The sequence below is a fragment of the Protopterus annectens genome, chromosome 12.part0 (genome assembly GCF_019279795.1).
Source record: "Protopterus annectens isolate FY-2018-M chromosome 12.part0, PAN1.0, whole genome shotgun sequence".
Classification (NCBI taxonomy): domain Eukaryota; kingdom Metazoa; phylum Chordata; order Ceratodontiformes; family Protopteridae; genus Protopterus; species Protopterus annectens.
The window spans coordinates 141,213,000-141,234,497 of NC_056746.1; the positions used below are offsets into that span (position 1 = coordinate 141,213,000).

A 21,498-nucleotide genomic window follows, 5' to 3' on the forward strand; every position below is an offset into this window, starting at 1 on the left:
CAGACAGACAATAACCTGGACAACAACAGGAAAACTGGACTCCCTTTCTTAAGAGTGAATCTGAAGGGTCTATATCATATGAGCAAATCGCACAAATTATGAACGCTCATAATATCGAACGTACCAGAACTCGAAGTGCTTTTTCTGAGATTGCGGTACAGTGAAGAATGGGATATTTGCCCTTTTCTCACTGTAGTGCGATCTCGGAGCTGGATTATATATTTAGCGGGGCGTGTGGGGGGGGGGGCTGTAGGAAGTTCAAGGTCTGGTACGTTCGATATGAGCGTTCGCAATTTGAAAGCCAAAAACTATAAACCAATAACTTGCAGGCAAAGTTTATAGTCACTTAAAAAATGAAATCAACTGCAATAGAACAAAAAGGCAACAAAAGAAACTCATATGACAAAGGACCATCTATTGTTAAACAAAGCCATTATATAAGAAGGACAGCAAAGTATGGCATGAAGAAATTACAAAAAAAAACATCTGACAGTATCCAGCATTCTTGGATTATAAAGTACTTACAGATCTATAAGACACACACTTTATTGATCAATATCAAAAAGTGACTGATACAGTGCAAAAACACTTTACAACCTAGTCATGATAAATTATTATACCAGGGATAAAAATCCAAAGGAGGATACTTCAGGCTGATTCTTTGTCACCACTGCTGGTGAGCCAATAACCTGTTTAACAGATTAGGCTATGGTTGCAATTTAACTTCCAAAAAGCAATCTGGTTCAAACATGCATCAATTTTTTTTGTGGAGGACTTAATTACAGCTCCTCAGATAAGCATCTGAAACCACAACTACAAATGGTTAAAACTTTCTCAGATGATAAAAGAAAAACATTTGGTCTTCATAAATGTGCAAATACAACCATTTACAGCAGAAAAGATGAAACACCAAGAAAATATCAACCTGGGATAGGAATGCTACATAATGGAATTTCATCAACAGGATATGTATACATTTGGGAACAGATGAAGGGTCAGCAATAAAACATGAACAAATGAAAAAGTTTGCTAATGGGTAGGTTAGAAGACTAAAGCCAATAGTGAAAACTGCCTCGACATCTAGGAGTAAAGTTCAAGCGGTATATCTGTTTGTTCTTCCTGTTCTGGTCCAAAATAGCACTGGATCAGTTGAACAAAAAAGAAAAAAACAAGAAACGTGCTTCATTCTTATCAAATGATACATAAAAAACAGTGTCTGATAAGATTATATAACCAACATTCTGAAAAAAGATATGGGCCTCCTCAAAATTGACTATATGTATAGGTTTGTGATTGTGGGAATGTATTCATATTTGTTGACCTCGTCAGAAAAAACATAGTGAAAGTTCTAAAACATGAAGAAAAGTCTAAATTGACACCATTACCTAGACTTGCAGAAGTATTTTGCAAAGGAGGGTGAATGGAAATCAGACCAGAAGTAGATAAAAAAAAAAAAAAAATCATCTAGCAATAGAAAATGGCACAACACAACAGGAAGAACATAAACAAAGGAAAAGGAAAGAAAACTGGAAAACCCACAACTATAGTGACAAGTATAAAGAAGTGGAACAACCACATGTTGATCAAGATTTAACATATGAATGGTTAGGTAGAGGTGAACTTAAACCAAATGATAAAGGACTAATAACCCAGCCACTGGGGATGCACAAGCCAGCGCATTTCTTTGTGCTGGTCCCAAACCCGGATAAATGGGGATGGTTGCGTCAGGAAGGGCATCCTGCGCAAAACTTCGCCAAATATTTCATGCGGACAGCAGTAAATATTTACATACCGGATCAGTCAGGGCCGGGTTAACAACGACCGCCACCAGTACTGTTAGCCAACAGGGTGCTGGTGGAAATTGGGCTACTGTTGGCCGAAGGAGGAGAAGAGGCGGAAGGCATGGCTGAAGGCAGGAAGAGAGGAGAAAGGCTAGGACTGTAGTAGTGAGGGTCAGAACTTTGAATGTTGGCAGTATGACTGGTATAGGGAGAGAGCTAACTGATATGAGGGACAGAAGGAAGGTTGGTATATTGTGTGTGCAAGAGACCAGATGGAAGGGGAATAAGGCTAGGTGCATCAGAGGTGGGTTAAAATTATTTTATCATGGTGTGGATGGGAGGAGAAATGGCGTAGAAGTTATCCTGAAGGAATAGTATGCTAAGAGTGTTTTGGAGGTGAAAAGAGTGTTGGATAGAGTAATGTTTATGAAGTTGGAAATTGAGGGTGTAATGATGAATGTTGTTAGTGTATATGCTCCACAAGTTGGGTGTGTGATGGATGAGAATGAAAAATTTTGGAGTTAGCTGGATGAAGTGGTGTTGACTGTACCAAAGATCTTTAGTCGTGATTGGAGCAGATTTCAATGGGCATGTTGGTGAAGAGAAGAGAGGGGATGAGGAAGTGATGGGTAGGTATGGTGTTAAACAAAGGAATGCAGAAGGACAGATGCTAGTGGATTTTGCGAAAAGGATGAACATGGCTGTGGTAAATACATATTTTAACAAGAGGAAGGAGCATAGGGTTACATACAAGAGTGGAGGAAGATGCACACAGGTTGATTATATCTTATGTAAGAGGGCCAGTTTGAAGGAGATTGGAGACTGTAAAGTGGTGACCGGGGAAAGTGCAGTTAAGCAGCATAGGCTGGTGGTTTGTAGGATGACTTTGGTGATCAAGAAGAGGAGGAGTATGAGGGCAGCACCAAGGATCAAATGGCGGAAACTGAAAAAGGGTAATTGTGAGGTGGAGTTCAGGGATGACTTAAGACAGGCACGGGTGGCAGTGAAGAGCTACCAAATAGCTCAGTAACTACAGCAGAGCTAGTAAGGGAGACGGGCTAGAAAGGTGCTTGGTATGACATCTGGAAAGAGGAAGGACGACAAGGAGACATGGTGGTGGAATGAGGAAGTACAGGAGAGTATACAGAGAAAGAGGTTGGCAAAGAAGAAGTGCGATTGTCAGAGACATGAAGAAAGTAGACAGAAGTATAAGGAGATGAGGTGCATGGTAAAGAGAGAGGTGGCGAAGGCTAAAGATAAGGCATATGAAGAGTTGTATGAAAGGTTGGACACTAAGGAGAGAGAAAAGGATCTGGCTAGACAGAGGAACCGAGTTGGGAAAGATGTGCAGCAGGTAAAGGTGATAAAGGATAATGAGGGAAACATACTCACAAGCAAGGAGAGTGTGTTGAGCAGATGGAAAAAGTACTTTGAGGGGTTGATGAATGAATAGAATGAGAGGGAGAGAAGGATGGATGATGTGGGGATAGTGAATCATGAAGTGCAATGGATTAGCAAGGAGGAAGTAAGGATAGCTATGAAGAGGATGAAGAATGGAAAGGCTGTTGGTCCAGATGACATACCTGTGGAAGCATGGAGGCGTTTAGGTGAAAGCAGTGGAGTTTTTAACCAGATTGTTTAATGAAATCCTGGAAAGTGAGAGGATACCTGAGGAATGGAGAAAAAGTGTTTTGGTACCAATTTTTAAGAATAAGGGTGATGTGCAGAGCTGTAGTAACTACAGAGGGATTTAAGTGATCAGTCACAGCATGAAGTTATGGGAAAGAGTAGTGGAAGCTAGATTAAGAAGGGACGTGATGATTAGTGATCAGCAGTATGGTTTAATGCCGGGAAAGAGCACTACAGATGCGATGTTTGCTCTGAGAGTGTTGATGGAGAAGTACAGAGAAGGTCAGAAGGAGTTGCATTGTGTTTTTGTAGGCTTAGAGAAAGCATATGACAGGGTGCCTAGAGAGGAGTTATGGTATTGTATGAGGAAGTCAGGAGTGTCAGAGAAGTATGTAAGAGTGGTACAGGATATGTACGAGGGTAGTGTGACAGTGGTGAGGTCTGTGGTGGGAGTGATGGATGTGTTTAAGGTCAAGGTGGGATTACATCAAGTATCAGCTCTGAGCCCTTTCTTATTTGCAATGGTGATGGACAGGTTGACAGATGAGATCAGACATGAGTCCCCATGGACTATGATTGTTTGCAGATGACATTGTGATCTGTAGTGAGTGTAAGGAACAGGTGGAAAAGACCCTGGAGAGATGGAGATATGCTCTAGAGAGAAGTGGAATGAAGGTCGGCAGGACTAAGACAGAATATATGTGTGTGAATGAGAGGGAGGATAGAGGAATGGTGAGAATGCAGGGAGTAGAGGTGGCGAAGGTGGATGAGTTTAAGTACTTGGGATCAACAGTTCAGAGTAATGGTGAGTGTGGAAGAGAGGTGAAGAAGAGATAGGCAGGATTGAGTGGGTGGAGACGAGTGTCAGGAGTGATTTGTGACAGACGAGTACCTGCAAGAGTGAAAGGGAAGGTCTACAAGAGGGTAGTGAGACCAGCTATGTTATATGGGTTGGAGACAGTGGCACTGACAAAAGGCAGGAGTTTGAGCTGGATGTGGCAGAGTTAAAGATGTAAAGATGTTAAGATTTGCACTGGATGTGATGAGGGTGGACAGGATTAGGAATAAGTATATTGGGCGGCACATTGGTGCAGCGCTTAATGCTGTCGTCTCTCAGCAAGAGGTTCTCTGGTTCGATTCTCGGCTGGGGTGCCTTCTGTGTGGAGTTTGCATGTTCTCCCTGCGTTCACGTGGGTTTCCTCCCACATTCTAAAGACATGCTTCTGGAGCGTTTCTCCCCGGGCCTCCGCTAAAAACAGGATCTGTGGAACCTAGTCGGACTTTCCCGATCAAAAAATGTTAAATAAATTATAAATTAGAGGGTCAGCCCAGGTTGGAAGGTCTGGAGACAAAGCCAGAGAGGCACGATTACGTTGGTTTGGACATGTGCTAAGGAGGGAATGCTGAGTATATTGGGAAAAAGAAGCTAAGGATGAAGTTACCAGCTAACAGGAAAAGAGGAAGGCCTAAGATAAGGTTTATGGATGTGGTGAGAGAGGACATGCAGGTGGTTGGTGTGACAGAGCAAGATGCAGAGGACAGGAAGAAATGGAAACAGGTTATCCACTGTGGTGACCCCTAACGGGAACAGCCGAAAGAAGATGATGAATGACAGTTTACGATAACAGGCTACATACACATTAGTCTACAAGTCCAGTGGGAGATGCAGAGAGATGCAGATTCTGTAGTACAGAACTACAAAAAGTTGCACATCTTGTCACTGGAAATGATACACTTATGTCTTAGGGTCTATACACTGAAAGACAGAACAATGTGGTGAGACTATTGCATTGCAGATTGTATAAACACCACAACACACAGGTAGCCGAGAGCACTGGAAACAAACTACAACAAATTATCAAACATGAACATGTAGTGATGACACAAGGTCATCAGATAAGAAAGTAGAAAATAAAAGTTAAAGTAGTCAAAGAAAAAAGGGCAGAAGTATCAGTCACTGAAATAGCTACACACAAAAGGCAAAATACAGTGACATGCAAGCAGAAACTAGAGGAATATGGGATAAACACACCAAAGTATTTCTGAAAGTAATAGAAGCAACAGGGTTAATAAATAATTTTAAGTGCACTTAAATATGCTACTGATGCAGATAACTCTGTATGAACTGTAAGAAGAGGCAATTCTGTGTACATCTGCAGATGCTGAGAGCAGCACTTTTGGCAAAAAACAAACACAAAAGACTGAAGCAATACTAATTTCATGAACTCTAAATCATACCATGACTCATGAATGGGGTCCAGTCCGGACATAGTATTAGAAACCCAAAACATTTGGAAAAAATAAATCTGAAGATGTTGGCAATGAACAGTGAGGTTTAGTGGGTACAGCAGCAAAAGAAAGAAAAGAAAAAAAATGGCTAAAAACAAAAGATGTGAAATTTGCCTGAAAACTCATCTTTCAAGGAGTTTTGGTTATTCTTTACATCTCAAAGAGCTAGTTTTAGGTCTAAATTTCTTCAGGAGCTTGTTCTCCCAAATGAAGCATGAATAATTAAGCCACATAACTCATCTGAATCTTCAAAACGTGCACAATAATACTAAGCATTATCTCCTCAGATGTAAACGGTTCACCCTGCAGCTCAAACCTGCAGGAATTTCTTCTTCAGGAAATGCACAAGTCATACACCGCTTCATAACATATTTGTACATACACAACTTAACATTTTGTGAGCAGAACAGTAGATTTCCAGCTGAAGGTGAATGATATGGATATTAAACATATATCTAACAGGTGTACATATAAAAGTGGCACGCTGATCATAGATCTTCATACCACCATTCATCTGATCCGCAAAGAAAGATACAGAAGAGAGACTTCAGATGGGGGTTAACATAATGGTTAAGTTGTTTACTTCATAGCTACAAGGTACAGTTTTTGATGCTCACCTTTAAAAGGGAACATTGGCTAGGCTTAAAATAGCCCAAAGAGTGGCTAGCCTAGTGTTCGCCTATGAACTTTTACAACATTCATTCAATCTTTCTGGGATTACCTGTTTATCCACTTCACTTCTATAGGGACATTTTGGGATTACTCTGACACACGGTGCAAAGACAGAGAAATTGATGGTGGATGGGTTTACTAGTTTACTGAAGGAGATACACAAATAATCATGCACAGCATGGACACCTACGGATAATGTGGAGGAAGTCAATTCATCTATGGCAAGTTTTTGGGATGTGGGAGGAAAACAGTTTTAGAAGAGGAGTGTAACTGTCTTTATAAGGCAATCGTAACCCTAAGACTTCTTCACAAACTTATCAACAAAGAGTATAAGGAAGCCTGACACACCCAAGGGGACCTAATGAGTATGTTCTACAGTACTAATCATAACTGCATTTCATTTTTATTCTTATCCTCCATCAGTCCAACCACAGTTCAGATACGTGTCCCATAGCTTAAAATCAGACTAGGCAGCTAGCAATGAAGAAATGAAATGCTTAAAATACTTGCTCTCCATCCTTAGAGTTGGAGAGTTTGGCAAAGCCTGTTCAAAGAAAGTTTAATATCGGACAAATGTTGGATCCAGGAACAACATCCGGGGCTATGAATGTTGTCTGATCAATGTTGTGCATCATATTCACCCAAAACGGGGGAAACATTCCTGGCCTCCAAAATGTTGCTCCTTCAATTATCCTGGTGGATCATACAGGTACAGCTGATTAGTATTTACAAATCCACTTGCCAAGTGCCCACATGCAAAGTGGCATAGAATAACAGGGCAAAGTTCAGCTATATACCTTAAGAAAAAATTAACAGGACAAACAAATGGATGACAAACAAAGCAGAATGAACAACGTATAGAAAGCAGCTGTAGTAAGTGGGTCCCCTTCAAAACATCGAAAACCCATAACATCTAATTTCATAACACTGAGACCAGAACATCTAAAACCCAAAACATCTAAAACCTATAACATTGAATTTCATAACATCTAACAGTACAAATCACATGAAATCTCCTCCACATATAATGTCATACAATGACACCAAACACACTTTTTACTATATTTCTGCAGGGGGGCTTGATACAGTGGGGTTAGGAAATTAACTTTTTTCCACTGTAGTGCAATCTTGGAGTTGGTATATTTAATTTATGGGGGGGGGTGCAGTGGGGGGGCTTGCCCCCTGCAAAAACATAGTAAAAAGTGTGTTTGGTAGTTTGGTGTCGTTACATGTGGAGGGGATGTTATTTTCTAATGACTTTTAGTGTTAGATGTTATGAAATTTGATGTTATGGGTTTCAGATGTTTTGGGTTTTAGATGTTCTGGTCTCAGTGTTATGAAACTGGATGTTATGGGTTTTAGATGTTTCAAAGCAGACCCGTAAGTATATAAAGAAACAATTCCTTCTGTGGACAGAAACTCAACTTTCAGCACAACAATGTGGGTCCCTCTCAAATTATTCTACAGTAAATGAAGCCAAAAATCTGACTTGAAGTGACAACCAGTAAATCACTACATGCACTCTTACATGACTGGAAATCTTCAGTTTTGTCACACAACAGCAAAACAATGCATTGGCTGTAATTTATACAACATGAAAGAGTAGTCTAAAAATTCTGAATAGACACAAAATGGCTGAACTTGGTAATGTACTTCAACAACTTGTCACTGGCTAAAAGGTAAGCAACCTATTCCAGCAGATGCATAAATAGCAGCAAGCAAATTACCAGGCTTAAATGTTTATAATTCAATTTGTGTTCAATAAACTTACATCCTTTGATGGAGTTACGGATTACATTTTCTGGATCCAGTTCTTCATGAGATAGGAATGCTTGGAGACGTTTTAGGGAAACACTAGCCTAGATACAAAATAAAATTGAAATTTCATGTTAAAATGTATTAAAAATTGCTATTAACTCAGGATGCATACACCCATTTCAAAATACCCACAATAAACTAAGGAATGTTAACACAGGGAAAAAATATATCTGTTCATTAATATAGCATTTACAATACAAGGCTATAACATCCTTATTTTGGTCAATGCATAACCTATTTGAAAGAAGTGTTTTAAAAGTTTATATATGGTAACTCATCACTAAGAAATATCATGTGCGTCTACTAGTTTGTAGGTCAACAGCAGCATCTGGCTGGGAATGTGCTGAAGTCTACAAAGTCATAGAAGACAGTAAAACAAGGAGCAGAAAGAACAATGGGTCTAAAAGTAAGAGGCAAAAAGAGAGGGAGAGGAGAGTGTGTTGTGATATGCATGGCCTGGTGTATGGGTGAGGCACCTGTGGGTCACTACTAGGGATATAAGGTACTAGAAGGGTAAACAGATTACAGTATGGAGTGAGGGACCTCATTAGACTGGTATGGAAAGACAGATCAGCACAATCAACAAAGCATTAAAATTGAAGGTTGGCTTCAGCCAAGGTGGTCAGAGAGGAAGCAGGCCAAAATACAGCAATGGTACATAGTGGGCTGGAGGCAGACAGAAAATGCCAGGCAAGAACCAGAGCAGGGGGAAGTAGGTATGGCAGAGGTAGAAAACAGCAAGTCAGTATTTGAAGCATGGGGAAACAGTGAGGGAAGGAAGCAGAAAAAGGGGTGACCACCATGAGGTACAGATCAGAGCACATGTCAACAAGAAGACGTTAAAAAAGTAGGGGGTTGAAGAAAGTACAGTTGCGTACACTTACCATAAATGTAGATGTTCGAGTGTATTCACTATTGCAGTCACCACACTTGGGTTATCCTGCCAGCAGGTAGCCCTCAGTCAGCCCGAATACCAGAGACTTAGTATTTCTGCGTCAGTTGCTGTCGCTTCAGGACTGACGTCAGGATGTTAGGGGTATAAAAACATGCAGCTGATGCCATTACATCAGTTTCTCTTGCCCCAAATGTCAGGAGCACCCAAATAGGGAGCTAAGTTATGGTGGAAAAAAAATACCACCAGTAAAAAGTAAATACCAACAGCCCTGTAAGGGGTGAGTAAGAGAAAACAGAGAAGGAGAGAGAGAGAGAGAGAGAGAGAGAGACAAGGGGGGCTGGAGGGTGGGAAACCAGGACTGCAACAGTGAATACACTCAAACATCTACATTTATGGTAAGTGTACACAACTGTACTATGTTCTTCATGTTTCACTGTTGCAGCCATCACACTTGGGTTGATTCCCAAAGCTGAAGAATGGGTGGAGGCAGTCAAGAAGAGTTGGGGCTGGCTAGTATGCCATGCGGGACTGCTGTTGCAAAACCCACCCCTGGATTTGGAAAAGATAGGTAGGTGGTAAGGCTTGGTGAAGGTGTGAACAGAACTCTAAGTAGCACCTTCCAGAATGTCCCTGGTAGGGAGTCCTCTGAGAAAGGCTGTAGAGGCTGAAGTTGCCCTAGTGGAATGAGTTTCCCATGGTGTTTGTAACATAAATGGATACAGTGTGCTATCTATTTGTAGATGGTTTGTTTTGATATGGCCTTGCCCTCTGCCCCTGGTGCAAAACTAACTAGTAACTGGTCAGATTTCCTGAAGGGCTTAGTCCTATCAAGGTAGAATCTGAGCTGTCTGTGCAAGTCTAAAGAGTGCAGAATCCTTCGCCCCTTGTTTTCAGGATTAGGGAAAAAGGTGGGCAAATGAATAAATTGGTTGAGAGCCACACTGGACACCACTTTAGGCATAAAAGTAGGGTTAGTCCTGAGGGAAAACCTGTCAGCATGAGAAATAATGAAGTGTTCCACAGCCATAAGTGCCTGTAGCTCAGACACTCTTCTAGCTGAAGTGACAGCCAGAACCAAGGTTGTTTTCCAAGAAAGGAATTTTAACTCTGCTGATTCTGCAGGCTCAAAGGGGGGTAGCGTGAGCTTTTCCAGTACAAAGTAAAGGTCCCAAGAAGGGGTGGGGGCTATTCTTGATGGCCTTAAGTTGTTAGCCCCTCTCAGGAACTCTTCAAAATGAAAAAATAGCAGCAACCACCACTAGGACACTTTAATACGAATTAAAATAATAAAATAGCTGCAATGTATACAAACTGATAAGCGCTTTCAGGCTGTGCCATTCTTATTATTTTTATTTGTATTAAAGTATCTGAGTGGTGGCTGCTGCTATTTTTTCATTTTGATGTGTTCTTGTTTTAGCAGAACAACCTTTGGTGACCGGATATTTACTTGTGTTTTTGGCCCTCTTAGGAACTGTTTGATGAAAGGGTGAGAGAAGAGAGGTGGCTCAGTGCTGTAATGAGCAGAGATGGCAGAGGCATGGATCTTAGTGGAAGAGAAGGATAGGCCTCTGTGGAGTAGGTCTGCTAGGCAATCCAGGATAAGAGTTAAGGGGGGCTGTGCTATATCCGCTCCTTTAGAGAGAATCCAGGAACAATGCCTTTTCCACTTATCAGCATAGTATTTCCTTATACTGGGTCTTCCGGCTTCATGAATGATGTCCAGCACCTGCTTGCGTAGGCTGGCCACTGGAGGAGAATTCAAGGAATAAGCCAGACTGCAAGGTTTGGGGTTTGCAATTGCAGATGCAAGATCTGTCCCTCCTGCTGAGTGAGGAGGGTTGGGATGTGGGGTAGGTGCAATGGTGGCACCGGTGACAGAAGGTGTAGTAATGGGTACCAGTGTTGGAGTGGCCAGTCTGGGGCAATCAGGATTGCCCTTGGTCTTTTCTGCCTTATTCTGAGCAGTATTCTTGTAGAGGCAGAGGGGGAAATGCATAGATTGAGAGGTTTACCCACTGGAAAGATAGGGCATCTACTTTTCAGGCCTTGCTGTGAGGTACCCTGGTGCGGAATTTGCTGAGCTGGTGACTGTAGGGGGAGACAAATTGGTCCACCTTCGGGGTACCCCATTTCTGGGTTAGAAGGCTGAAGGTGTTGAGGTCCAATTGCCACTCGTGTGGGTCTATGAGACTTCTGCTTAAATCATCTGTCAGACAGTTTTGTTTGCCTGGCAGTAATTAAGCTTGCAGGTGAATATGCATAGCCAAGGCTGTGTTCCACAGGGTCATGGCTAACCTGCATAGTGGGTAAGTGGAGGTTCCCCCCCACTTGTTTATGTACCACATCACTGTGATGGTGTCGGTTTTTATTAGAAGGGGCCCTGGTGAGAGTAGGGATCTGAAAACTGTCAGAGCATGCTGAACAGCTAGCACCTCTTTTTGGTTGATGTGCAGATGAATTTGGTTTGTGCTCCAGTGGCCCTGAATGCACCTGCCGTCCAGATGTGCACCCCAGGCATAATCTGACGAGTCTGTGGTTAGGGTCTGGGCAGTGTGGGTTTGAGTAAAGGGAAGTCCCTTGTTGTGGTTGCTTGCTGCTGACCACCAAAGAAACTCTGCCCTAAGACAAGGTAGGATATGTATGATAGTTTCCAGGTCCTGAGAATGTTGGCACCAAAGACTTAAGTAACATTGAAGTTTCCTCATATGCAGTCTGGCATATGGAATAAGTAGAATGCAGGAGGCCATGAACATTAGAGCCTGCAGGATTTTCCTTGGGGAATAGCTGGGTTCTGGTGGCCATTTGAGCGAATTAGCTTGTCAGATAGGCTTGTTTTTCTGGAATAAGGAATGCCATCTGGGATGCTGTGTCTAAAGATTGCTCCTAGGAATACAATATTTTGACTGGGGACTAGTTTTGATTTCTTTTCGTTGATAGTATACCCCAGAGAGGTTAGAAGCTCCTTTACAAATGTCAGGTGCTGCAACAGCTTTTCCTGACTGTCTGCCTGAATCAGGCAATCGTCCAAGTAAGGGTACATTTGAATCTTTCTCTGTCTGCAATAGGCAATGGCTGGAGCCAGGCATTTTGTGAAGACTCTGGGAGCAGTGGATAAGCCAAAGGGAAGTGCAGAGAACTGATAATGCATAGATCCTGCCCTGAAATGTAGATATTTCCTGCATGAGTCCCTGATCGAGATGTGCAGATAGGCTTCCTTTAGGTCTAGAGTGGCTAACCAGACATTTTTGGACAGCATAGGGAGAAGTTGCTGTAGGGTGAGCATAATGAATTTTGGTACCACCAGGAAGGTGTTTAGAAGGGATAGATCTAATACTGGGCACTAGGTATCCTCTTTTCTGGGTACCAGGAAAAGTCTGGAATAAAAGCCTTGGCCTATCTGTTCTGCAGCAACAGGCTGAATTGCCCTTATGGAGAGCAGGGATTGAACTTGGTTTTGTGCCTCTGCCCACTGGTTTGAAGGAAGGTATGGGAACACTTTTGGGGTTGGCAGCGTGTGTAAATAAAATTTGCACCCCTGGAATACTATGTTGAGGACCCATCGATCGTTGGTGATGGAGGTCCAGTTTTTTTGCATGGTGGACATGTTTCCCTCCTAGGGGCATGAGCAATTGGGCAGAGGTGAGCAGTGGATTTGAGAAGTCATTGTGAATTCTTTCCGTAAGGGGGTGGCTTAGCACTCCCCGTTTTAGAAGTGGAGGTACTCCATTACTTAGATCTCTGCATAACCTGAGACTGTAATCTGGGGGGGGGGGTCCGTTTCCCCTGGGTCTAGTTTGAGATGGCCTTGAGGGGGCTGGAAAGGACCAATGTTTCGAGGGGCATTGCCTACTGAATCCTGGAGGCTGCACTTGCAAAAAATCTTTGACTGTCTGCATAGACTTAGCCTTTTCTTCCATCTTTTTTAAAACCTCTTCTGCTTTGGTGACAGATTGCCCTTGTTCAAAGGAACGTCCAGTAATTTTGATTTGACATGGTCTGGCAAGGTCTGCTCCTTAAGCCAAGCATGCCTTCTAAGTACAGAACCTGTGACTGCTGCCCTGCAAGATGCTTCTAGGGCATCAAACCCACATTGCAGGGTATGCTTGCTGACTTGGGTTGCAGAATGCAAAAGCTCCTGTAATTATTTTCTGCAAAGTCAGGAAAGGTAGACAATTTTTGCTTAAGTTCCGTAGTATGTTGCTGGTATTTCAGCAAGTGGAACTGAAAATTCAATGCTCTAATGGTAAGAGTTGCAGAGATGTATACTTTTTTACCTCATCTGTCTAAAGCTCAGGAATCCCTGTCCGAAGGGGTGGGATTCTTAGCTGTAGCTGCTCTCATTCCTTTAGGTCCTTGGGAAATGACCTCTGGGTCAGCAGTAGGATTTTTGAAAATAAATTTGTGAGAGTCAAGGACTCTATAGTACCTGTCTGGTTTCCTTGGAGCAAGGGGTAAAGTATCAGGAGTTAGACTGGATTCCATAAAGACAACATGCACAACATTCAGAACAGGAGGGATAGCCAGGGGTCTGTGCTGTGGTAAATCTAAAAATTCCCCGAGTCTCTTTTTGGACTGAGGATAATCCTGGCATTCCCAATGGAAATGCTCTCTCAAAGTCTGTAGGGTTTCACCAAAAGAAAAATCCTCTGGAGGGGAAGCAGGAGGACTGGATTCCTCTGCATCTGAATCCTCATACGCAGATAAAGGCATGTTTTCATATTCAGAAACCTCAGAGTCAGACTCTTGATTAATTAAAGCTGTTGGGGACAGGTCTCTTTCTTTTAGCAGGGGAAGGCTGGCTTCCCCTAATCAGCATGATCAGGTCGTCTGACATTTTAAGCATTTGAGATTGGGGCAAGGAAGCAGGCACTTGAGTTTGGGTCATTTTTTTAGGCATAGCTCGTACTCTTGGCCTTAGAAACTCAGCAGTTTTAGAAAGAACTGAAGACGCGAAAAAGTCGTCTGATTGTGTCAAATATTGGTAATGCAAAGAACTTCCTCAGAAGCTGGCGCCTGCACAGCGGCTCTGGACCCATCCAAGGTAGAGACATCTGCAGGTTCCATAGTCAAAAAGTCTTGTGGCATTCTGGACTCCAAACGGGTCTCATAGCACCTTGCAAATCCAACAAAGCGGGCATCAGGGGCTGCAAAAGCTCCTCACAGAGTACTGGCGACTAGTTTAATGGAAGAGTCATCGGCAGTTTCGGAATTGTGTGGTCTGTCTCTGTCTTTATCCTTACATATTTTTTGGAAGAACATTAGTCGGATGGCTTACCAAAGCAATTACGAAATATGGAGATCGAGAACGTATTTAGCTACAGTAAAGGCCCGATGACTAATAGTTTGGGCACTGAACAAAGCACAAAACCGACAGTAAGGTACGTCGTGGTCTGGGCCTAAACAGGTGACACAGTAAGAATGGAAATCTCTGTGTGGTATTTGCTTTCCACAGGTGAGACAGCTGTTAACTTTTTCTGACATCTGTTAGAGCAAGATAAAAAGATCCCCAACGGGGTACTTAGCTTTAGAAGACTGCAGGATGATTCAATTTTGTAAATGAAAACTCAGGTAGCAGCCAACCGGCACTCATGCAAACTGCTTCTGCTTCGGGCTTCTGGGCAAGAAAGACTGATGTAATGACATCAGCTGCCTGATTTTATACCCCTGATGACCTGATGTCAGTCCTGAAGTGACAGCAACCAACGCAGAAATACTAAGTCTGGTATCCGGCCTGACTGTGGGCTACCTGCTGGCAGGATAACCCAAGTGTGATGACTGCAACAGTGAAACACGAAGAAAGTACAGTTGTGTACACGTACCATAAATGTAGATGTTAGAGTGTATTCACTGCTGCAGTCATTACATTTGGGTTATCTGATTGCAGTAGCCCTCAGTCGGCCTGATTAACAAAGTCTTGGGTCCTGCATTGGTTGCTGTCCCTTCTTCCATGACGTCAGGTTGCCAAGGGTATAAAACATGCAGCAGACACCATTACATCAGTTTTTCTTGTCCCAGATGTCAGGTGCCCCTTAATGGGAAGCAATTTTATCTATAAATACAAGGATATACCTCCAACAAAAAAGTAAATACACCAAAAAGCTTTTTGAGCACAGTAAGTGAGAGTAGAGGTATAGCCAAAAGAAGAAAAAGGGCTGGAGGGAGGGTAACCAGGACTGCAACATTGAATACACTCAAACATCTACATTTATGGTAAGTGTACACAACTGTACTATGTTCTTCGTGTTTCACTGTTGCAGTCATTACTTTTGGGTAGATTCCCAAAGCTAAAGTTGGGAGGAAGAATTTAAATAGAATTAGGACCAGCTATAAGGCCCTGCAAGACTGCAGTGGCAAAACCAGCTCTGGATTTAGAGAAAATTGGCAAATGATAATGCTTGGTGAAAGTATGTACAGAACTCCAGGTAGCAGCTTCTAGGATGTCCCTAGTAGGGACGCCCCTGAGAAATGCTGTAGAGGTAGATGCAGCCCTGGTTGAATGGGGTTGGATGCCTTGTGGGATAGGTTTTACATGATGCTTATAGCAGAAATGAATGCAATGGCCTATCCATTTTGAAATGGTTTGTTTTGAAATAGCTTTCCCCTCTATCCCTGCAGCAAATGCACCAGCAGTTGTTCAGATTTCCTTTGAGGTTTAGTCCTGTCCAAGTAGAATCTAAGTTGTCTGTGCACATCTAAAGAGTGCAGTATCCGTTCCCCTTTGCTCTGTGGGTTAGGAAAGAAGGTAGGCAAATGAATGGACTGATTAAGAGCCACACTGGATACCACTTTGGGCATGAAGGAGGGATTGGTTCTGAGGGACACACTGTCCGCATGAAAGATGATGAAAGGTTCCACTGCAATAAGAACCTGTAATTCAGATACACTTCTTGCAGATGTGATTGCTAAAAGGAAAGCTGTTTTCCAGGAAAGAAATTTTAAATCTGCAGTAGCAGCTGGCTCGAAAGGAGGAAGAGTGAGTTTCTTCAAGACAAAGTTAAGATCCCAGGCTCTCCTGGGTGGCCTTACATTTTTGGCTTCTCTGAGGAACTGCTTGAGCAGTGGGTGAGAGAAGAGGGGAGGCTCTGTGCTATAATGAGCTGAAATAGCCGAGGTATGAATTTTGATGGAGGAAAAGGACAAACCCTTATGAAGCATCTCAGTCAAGTATTGTAGAATCTGAGGTAAATTGGGCACTGCTGTGTTCATTCCTTGAGAATGGCTCCAGGCACAAAATCTTTTCCATTTTGCAGCACAAGATTTTCTAGTACTAGGTCTCCTTGCCTCTAAAATGATATCCATCACTGATTGACTGAGGGATGGTAATTCACCAGGCTGCTAGGTTCAGGGTTTGCAGCTGAGGGTGCAGAATCTGGTTCTCCTGCTGAGACAACAGGGAAGGAGTCTGAGGCAGGTGCCATGGAACCAAGCATGACACACTGCGCAAAAGTGGGTATCAGTGTTGGAGAGGCCAGTCTGGTGCAATTAAAATTGTCCTTGGCTTGTCCTGTTTGATCTTTAGTAGTACCTTGGAGAGCAGAGGCAGAGGAGGAAAGGCATAAACTGATAGGTTTTTCCAGCTGAAGGACAGAGCATCCACTTTCCAAGCTAGCTTGTGGGGAATCCTTGTGCAAAATATGTCCAGTTGATGGTTCTAGGGGGAGGCAAACAGGTCTATATCTGGGCTTGTCAACATGTTGAAAATCCTTGGTTCCAGTTTCCTCTCGTGTCGGTCCATGAGGTTTCTGCTTAGTCCATCTGCCAGTGTATTTAGTTTTCCTGGCAGGAATTGAGCTTCTAGATTCACTCAATGCTGTGTTCCACAATGCCATGGCTAGTCTGAAGAGGGGGAAAAATGTGTACCCCAACTGCTTGTACCACATGACAGGGTTGTTGTCCTTCTTTACAATTCGTTGTCCTGGAATTAAGTGGTCCTTGAAGGCTGTCACAGCATTCTGTACAGCTAACATTTCCTTTTGATTTATGTGCAGGTGCATTTGACTTGGGTTCCATTTGCCCTGAATGCACTTCCCTGCCAGGTGAGTGCCCCATGCATAGTCTGATGAATCTGTTAAGATTTGGGTGGCAGGGGGTAATGTGAATGATAGTCTCCTGTATTGGTGGCAGGCTTCTGCCCACCAAAGGAACTCTAGGCGTAGGCAAGGTATGATAGGAATCCTTGCTTCTAGATCCTGTGAAAGTTGACACCATAGGCTTTTGAGATACCATTGTAGTTTCCTCATATGGAGCCATGCATATGGAATTAGAAGAATGCAGGAGGCCATGAACCCCAAGGCTTGCAGTATTTGTCTTGCAGATAGCTGGGTTTTTGTGGCCACTTGTTTGAAGTAGGTTGTCAAATGAATCCTTTTCTCTGGCGTGAGGAAAGCCATCTGGGAAGTTGTATTCAAGCTTGCTCCCAGGAATATAACTTGTTGACAGGGTACCAGGTGTGATTTCTTTTCATTTATGGTGAACCCCAGACAAGTCAGCACCCTTTGAATAAAGGCCAGATGATTCAAAAGAATGTCCTGGCTTTCTGCCTGAATTAGACAATCGCCCAGGTATGGGTATATTTGAATATTTCTTTTCCTGCAAAATGCAATGACTGGAGCTAGGCACTTTGTGAATACTCTGGGTGCAGTAGATGAGCCAAAGGGCAGTGCAGAGAACTGATAGTGCATGTAGCCTGTTTTGAAGCATAGGTATCTTCTGCAAGACTCCCTGATAGGGATGTGCAGGTATGCTTCTTTTAAGTCTAGTGTTGCCAACTATGCATCTTTGCCTAGCATAGGAAGCAGATAGTGAAGAGTCGGCATTTTGAATTTTGGAATCACCAGAAAGGTGTTTAGAGTAGAAGGGTCCAGGATAGGATGCCATGTATTGCCTTTTCTGGGTACCAGGAAAAGTCTTGAATAGAAACCTTGTCCCTTTACCTCTTCTGGTACCAACTGAATAGCCCCCATGTTTAAGAGAGAGAGTACTTGATTTTGGGCCTCTGCCCACTGATTTGGGGGTAGATCAGGACACCCGCTTGGTGTTGGTAAGATGTGGAAGTGAAATCTGTATCCTTGGGACACTATATTTAAAACCCATTTGTCCTGGGTAATGAGTTCCCAGTTTTTGGCCTACAGACCAATCTTTCCGCCTAAAGGAGCATTCAGTTGGGAAGTGCTTGGAAGTTTTAAAAGCAAGTCATTGAGACAGTTTTCCATAGGAGGAGTCTTACTACTCTCAGAGTTGGGTGTGGAAACCCCCCCACTGCTTAGTTTTGTATGTCCCTTGGGACTGAAACCAGGGGTTTCTGCTGTGTCTGGGCTTGGCTTGAGAAGACCTGGAAGGGGCTGGAAAGGACCAATTTTTAGAGGGCCAGTGCCTACTAAATCTAGGAGGCTGAACTTGTAATAAATCTTTAACAGTTTGCATAGATTTAACTTTATCTTCCATCTTTTTAAGAACTTCCTCAGCCTTGTTGCCAAACAGGCGGTCCTGATTTAAGGGAGCATCCAACAATTTAGCTTTAACATGATCAGGCAAAGACTGCTCCTTAAGCCAAGCATGCCTTCTGAGCACAGACCCAGTAACAGCAGCCCTAGCAAGAAGCCTCTAATGAATCAAATCCACATTGCAAAGTATGTTTTCCACCCTGTTCAGCAGAATGCATTAAATCCTGTAATTCTTTATTTTCAGCCCAGTCAGGAATCAACATCATTTTCTGTTTAAGCAATCCAATAACATGTTGTTGATACTTTAACATATGAAACTGGCAGTTTAAAGCCCTAATGGCCAAGGTTGCAGAAGTGTAAACTTTCTTACCCATCTATCCAGCGCCCTAGAGTCTCTCTATCAGAGAGGGTAGGATTTTTAGCAGTAGAAGCCTTAATGCCCTTGGGTCCTTGTGAAATAGTTTCTGGATCCGCAATAGGATTTTTAAAAAGGAACTTGTGTGAATCAAGAACCCTGTAATATCTGTAAGTTTTTTTGGGAGCAGGAGGCAAATAATCAGGGACCAAACTAGATTCTGAAAAGGCATCAACAATGTCTAGTACAGGAGCTATAGCTAAAGGCCTATGCTGAGGCAGGAGTAAGAAATCCCTAAGCCTCTTTTTTGAATCAGAAAAATCCTGGCTTTCCCAGTGGAAATGCTCCCTTAGAGTATGCAAGGTCTGACCAAAAGAAAAATCCTCTGGAGGGGAAGCAGAAGGAATAGAGTCCTCTGCATCTGAATCCTCATAAGTAGATAAGGGCAAATCCAGATCATCAGAAGAATGAGAAAAATCAGAATCCTGGTCAGAAGATTCATAAACAGAAGGGTCAGTCCTAGATCTCTTAGAAGGGGGAGTTTGGCTTCCCCTGATTAGAGTTATAAGATCTTCAGCCATTCTTATTTGTTTTTTAGGCATAGAGGCCTGAGCATGCAGCCTGGGCATCAGTTTCATAGGCATGGTTCGAGATTTTGGCCTAAATGAAGGAGGAGTCAGTTTAATATGCAAGTCCGTAGGCCTGAATACATGCTCAGAAGCTGGTGCCTGCACAGTGGCTCCAGACCCATCCAAGGTAGAGACATCCGCAAGTTCCACAGTTGAAGCATCTTGCGGCATACCAGACTCCAAATGGGTCTCAGCAGAGGCCTGCGAGTCAGAAGTAGCGGGTATCAGGGGCTGCGAAAGCGCCTTACTGAGTACCGGCGAACTGGTGACTGGCTTATGAGAGGTGTAGTCGTAAGCCGTAGTCAGCAGCTTTGGACCTCGGCGGCTTGTCTCTAACTTTATCTTTGTGTTTTGTCGGAATCCCGGTAGTTGGATGGCTAACGGACATTTCTGAATAATTAAACCGATAACCAAAATATTTAGAGGTGAAAATATACAGACGATGGAAAGTGCGCTGATTAAATAAAGCAGAAAACTGACAGCAAGGTACATCGTGGTCAGGGCCTAAGCAAGGAATATAGTACAAATGAAAATCTTTATGAGGTATTTGCTTTCCATGAGTAATGCAATTATTAACTTTTACTGACAAAGGAACGGAGCAAGAAAAAGCTTCCCCAACGGGGTACTTAGCTTTAGTTGAAGACTTTGGTTCTGAAACTCGAAAGCAAATATTTCAGGAGTCGGCCGACCAGCACTTGCGAACTGCTTCTGCTTCGGGCACCGCACGGCAAGAAAGACTGATGTAATGGCGTTGGCTACATGTTTTATACCCCTGATGACCTGACGTCATGGAAGAAGGGACAGCAACCGACGCAGTACTCAAGACTTTGTTAATCAGGCCAACTGAGGGCTACTGCAAGCAGATAACCCAAATGTAATGACTGCAACAGTGAAACACGAAGAACATTATCAGCTGGATAACATCATGGTTCACTGAAGAGAAATCTTTATCAGGAGAGACTGACAGCTCTTTCTCTGTAGGCAGTCTCTTACAGACTCCTCTGTTGAGATCTATGTCTAGCCTTTTGTGCCATGAAAGATTCAACCTTATTTAATCTGCTATTCTTTTGCAGAACTAGTGGTATACCAAAGACTCTGTTAAAGGAAGTAAACCTTCATCAGCAGATAAATAAGACACGTTGGCATGGCAGATTCATATCCAATGTATCCCTCACCTCTGGAACAAACTTCCACTGCATGTCAAGAAGAGTACCACTCTTGCCACCATCAAAGTAAACCTAGAAAATCGGATGGGCTGCCTGAAATTGTCTCCTGGTTTATCTTGTCCTGCCCTACTTCAGGCTAGATGGAAATTATTATTTTTTTTGGCTATGCTTGAAATAGTCTGCAAACAGACTACCTAGCACTTATCTATGAACCTATAAAAAGAGAATGGAGAAAGTGTGAATGATTCAGAGGAACAGTCCATAAGTGATGGAAAAGGGAACATATATAAATCAAGGATGTTCAAGTTAAAGCACATTAAGCCAGTAGTACTCGCACTGTTTGTGGCTTCAAATGAGTGGACATGTTGAGATGAATTTTTGGAGACATGTATCGTGCTGAACTTGGCAGAAAGACCAAATATATACCAGAGGACTAAAGGCAAAAAGAAGCAGCGGACAAGTTATAGCTAGAGACAGAGTGCAAATTGCTGTGATCAACAGTTTGATGAGGATGCAATAAAAAGGGGAAAATGAGTAGGTGGCCAATGTAACAATCTCAGGCTCGTGTTTAAATGTAGAACAGGGTATCCAAAAGGTGGGAAGGACGGGCTAAAAAGAGATAGAGGAGACGGTACAAGAAGGTAAACAAAAAGGTGACAAAGGAAGTGAGGGCTACCAGCGTCTTTTCATTTTTTTGCCAACTGTGCAAGTGAATGGACTTCGGAATGAAATGTGCCAATTAAAAATTGATGGTTGTTTTTGCTAGGTGTGAAAATGTGAATGCTGCATAACACGTCTCAGAGATATAATCAAGTCTTTGG

The 21,498-nt window shown here is 42.8% G+C and overlaps 1 protein-coding gene across 2 annotated transcripts in view; it reads right to left on the reverse strand.

Annotated features, from left to right (window-relative positions):
• Positions 1–21,498, reverse strand: part of ABCC1 (ATP binding cassette subfamily C member 1) — a 1,301,041-nt gene that overhangs the window by 650,580 nt on the left and 628,963 nt on the right. For both annotated transcript variants that reach the window (XM_044089159.1, XM_044089158.1), the window contains exon 14: positions 8,143–8,230. In XM_044089159.1, coding sequence (XP_043945094.1) covers positions 8,143–8,230 — 88 coding nt within the window. The remainder of the gene's footprint in view (positions 1–8,142; positions 8,231–21,498) is intronic.